Raw genomic sequence first — 5,000 nt, 5'->3', positions numbered from 1 at the left:
TGTGTGTGTGTGTGTGTGTTATAATACAAGTCAGGTTATGCTCTATTTCACTACATCTTACTAAAGCATTATCATTGTGTTTCTTTTCCATATCCTTCAACACAATTCCTTTTGATGAATGATTATAATGGGAACAGCATCAGCCACCGAGTGAAAATGCTTCCCAAATGGCAGCATTAAGGCGTCACAGAGAACGGAGCAGCGAGGAACCGAAGAACACTGGAGATTCGCGCCTTTCACAAGGACTCTTCCCTCAGCTTTGTCTTGTTTTGAGAGCTTCTTCACCTTCAAAGGACGCGACGAAGCCCCTCGACCCTCGCTATCCCGGACGGCGGCGGGTGTCCTGGCGCCCCTCTGATCTGGGGCTTGTCATGGAAACCGATGTGAGAGCTCCTCCTCCTCTGGGCGTTTTCTCGAGGTATCCTTTGTGTCCGAGATGTGAGAGAATGGGACGATGGGTTGACCGGCTCTCCGCTCAGACGTGTTTCAAAAACAACACGCTGTGTCATTTTATGAACGGCGTTATTAGTCGAGTTATTCGTACGTTTTTTCGTTTTCCACTTGGTGTATTGCAGCGAAGGAGCGAGTTCGGTTGAAACAAAATAACGAAAGGCAATGAATCGTTTTAATGCAATTTCAATAATATCAGCAATTGCAGGCAAACAAACAAAGGCTGTTGGATCGGTCGTGTGATAACAAAAATATACGAAGCCAGATAATACTAATTCCCATTAACAAGAGCTTTCATCTGGTCGCTTTCACAGCTGTTGTCAGTCCCATCTGCCCACCAACATTCAATTGTCAGATGAACTCCTGATACCCATGAATACCAAACTAGTTTTTTTTTCGGTTTAATCGAAGTATTTTCGACTTCCTAAATTATCCGGATGATAGAAGTTCACGGATAAACCATTTAGGAAGCCATAAATACTACCACTGTCTGAGAAATAGAAGTGCAAGGGAAAACGAATGTGTGTGAACCTTCATACTGAAGATTTATGTAAGTCTGGGTTACTTCGAAGATTTAAATGTATATCTAAAAATCACAGTAATCAGTAAAAAAATACTTCTAGGATTACTTCTACCAGATTCATTCCATTTCATGGTATGAATAAGATCAGTATTTCGAATTTGAATGTTCAAGTCTATTGAAAATATCAATTCTATGATAGACCGCACGATTATATCTGTTTGTCTATGTGAGCGCCTAGAAATAGACTACCACTAACTGAATAAGTGTAAGTGAGTGTATCTACTAGCTTTGGCAACCTGAAGACATATATGATTCGGTCAACTAGTCTTGCACACCCTCTCGGCTCACAAAGTTAACCATGCGAGGGACTGCATCCTGTTTCTCATGGTAGCAAGAGGGAAGGTACGTCTCACTGGGTCACTAATGATGTGTGTCAGCCTGCCTCTTTTTCACCTTTCTTTCTTATTCACTTTAACATTTATTCATTCTATTGGATTCTCTTAAATACTATTTTATACATTTTTACCGCCGTTATTTATCCATGACTCACTGCGGAAAAGGAAAATGTTATGCCAGAAAACACTACATACCGCTTGTAGCTTCAATAAAGAGTGTTATTGTCTATTCAGTTATAATAACTCAACTTTAAGAAACCCTTTTGCTTTACACTGTTGTTCTGTCCAACGTACCTCTATGTATGCAGGTTGCCAGGATCGTTCATGCGTGTATATGCAGACACGTACTACATAAATACAAATATTTCTCCGTCCAGAAAGTGATATCATCAAGTATCATCAAAATAAACCAAAAACAGATAAGCTAAACACACTCAAGAAACGTGTAAAAGGTTCATTAGAAATAAATATATATATATATATATATATATATATATATATATATATATATATATATACATATATATATATATATATATCTAGCAGAGCACAGCAGAAACATAGAAACAGAGAATATTAATAAGTAAAACGATTGAACTTTACCTGACCCGAGGTGTATGGATCGATGAGGAAGCAGGCAGCTCTGGTTACACCCAATACACACAGGAAAACATTAATGGTTGACATAAATGGACGGTTTGAGATCTGAGACCTGGTGAAAGGAGAGGATCTGAATTACGCTCACGCCGCGTTAGATTTGGTTATCTAGAAAAATAATCATGTGCATGTAAGCATTCATATTTCACGTGCAGTTTCAAATGTATATTGATGTACGTTCGTACAAACATACAAGTAAAGTGTAAATGTGTATGTATATACATTACATACATTTATACAATATATTCATATAACATACATACATATATATATGATATATATATATATTCTATATATATATAAATATATATATATAGATTATATTTATATATATGTATATATTTACATATATATATTATATCATAAATATAAATATAATAAATATAATATATATATATGTAGAATATATAATTAAATATATATTATATATATAATAAATATAATAAATATATTTATATATATTTGTATTATAATAATATTATATAATATATATATTATATTTCTATTTATATATATATTGTAATATACATATATATATATATATATATATATATATATAAATATATATTTCTATATGTATGTATATTATATAAGTATATATATATATACTTTATATTATATATATATTCTATTAAATATGTTATATTATATATAATTCAATATTAAATATATATATCTATTATTTATTTATATATATATGTATAAAATATATTTATGTATATATATATATCTATCTATCTATATATATATAAATATTAATCAATAATAAGAATATATATCTATTATATATATATATAAATATATAAATAAATAGAAAGATAGAAGATATCACGCAAGCTAAACGCCTATATATATTACCTTACATCATTAATAAGTATACAAATATATACATTAACTATATATATATATTATAAATATATATATATATATATTATATGTATATATATATATAATATATATACATTTTTATATAGATATAGATCTAGATATCGATATAGTATTTTTATTTATTATATATCTATATATATATATAAAATATACATATTATATATATATATATATATGTATATAAAAATACGATAAATATTTATATATATATATATAAATAATATATCTCTAATATCAATATCTGTCTAAAAATGTGAGAGGTGTATCTCTATAAATCATAATAAAAAATATAAAAATAAATAAAAGAAAACTATCTAATATCAAGACTCACATAAACAATTCAAAAATATAAAAATCATATATAACAATCAATACTAATCACAATCTCAATCTATACACATTCATAACATAAACTCATTCAAAATACTCTAAAAAGGCTAAACGAAACGATAGATAGCACTAGAAAAAACAAATGCACTAGAAAAAGATAACGACTATAGATCTATATAAAATGTATATTCAAATTAACAAATCATATAAATCACGTAATATAAATATAAATATAAATCTAATATCTATATATATATTCTGACTAAAATAAGATCAGTAAGTAAGACAAAAAATGACACACAGCACACTAAAAATATCAAAATCTGTAATCTCATAAATAACACTATAAAACAAAATAATCACACACAACACACGAATCTCATCAATATCACGCACCTATATCATCCTCACAACAATAACATCACCCCAGTAAAATGTAAATATCATAAATATCTATCAACAATACAAACACAACTAAACAAAACAATACAAATTAAAAATAAAATCCAATTATCCATCCTAAAACAAACTAACTAAATTATCACTATCTCTACTCTAAAAACTAATTCTCCCTACCATAAACTCAACAATATCTACTAACAATCTATAAAATATATCTACTAATATATATCATAAAAGCAGTATATCTATATAACAAACATATACACTAACTATATAAAAAAATCACAGTAAATATATATACCACAAAAAACAAAAACTCCACAATCCCTCTCACCATCACACTCAATCAATCGATATCTCTCTATCACTAACACTCACTCACTATCACAAAAAATAACAACCTATACATTATAAAAATAACAAAAACCTCAAAAAAAACTCTAAATAACTCTCTCTCTGATAACTCACATCTACCCAAATAATATCAATCACTCTAAATCTCTCTAAATACACTTACACACTCAACTATCTCACCCCCTCAACTCACACAAAATATACACACTCAAACTCTACTAACACTCCATCTAAAAAATCAAATCATCTATCATAACAAAGTCCAAAAACACTCACTAATCAAAATATAAAAACCTCCAAAATCTCACACACTAAATCTCAATCACTACACACACACAAAACACACACACACAGATAGATATTGATGTATATTATGTTATCGATATATCCAACACACACAAGCACACACTCACACCACACGCTCACCACTCACACGCACTCAAACAGACACAACACACACACTCCTACACACACTCACACCCCCACTCACACACTCACACACGCAACACGCTCACGCACACGTCACACGCACAACACACACATACATACAAACACACCACCCACTCTCACACAAACACACACACACACACGCACACACACAGACACACACACACAACACACAAATACCACACACCCATACACACAACGACGACCCACACACACACACTACACACACTTCACACACAGACTCAAACACCACATACACAACTCCACACACACACACACTCACACACTCACACACACACACACAGACCTCACACTCACTCAACACACACACACTCACACACGCTCACCACACACACACACACAACCACACACCCACATTACATACACACTCACACACACTCACATACACACACCAACACACACAAACACACACACACCTCACACACAACATCCACACACCACAAACACACACCACACACACACACAACACACACACACACAAAAAACCCACCCAACACACCATCCACACCCCAAAACACACCACACACACTCCA

The 5,000-nt window shown here is 31.4% G+C and overlaps 1 protein-coding gene across 1 annotated transcript in view; it reads right to left on the bottom strand.

Annotated features, from left to right (window-relative positions):
- LOC122264970 (uncharacterized) overlaps positions 1-5,000 on the bottom strand; it is a 140,243-nt gene that overhangs the window by 70,381 nt on the left and 64,862 nt on the right. Inside the window, exon 4 of the mRNA XM_086553917.1 lies at positions 1,972-2,080. Coding sequence (XP_086410043.1) covers positions 1,972-2,080 — 109 coding nt within the window. The remainder of the gene's footprint in view (positions 1-1,971; positions 2,081-5,000) is intronic.

The sequence above is a fragment of the Penaeus japonicus genome, unplaced genomic scaffold (assembly GCF_977035675.1).
Source record: "Penaeus japonicus unplaced genomic scaffold, GWHDUDI00000001_assembly GWHDUDI00000003, whole genome shotgun sequence".
NCBI lineage: Eukaryota > Metazoa > Arthropoda > Malacostraca > Decapoda > Penaeidae > Penaeus > Penaeus japonicus.
The sequence above is the reverse complement of the archived record's forward strand: the minus strand, read 5'-3'. Positions and strand labels throughout refer to the sequence as shown.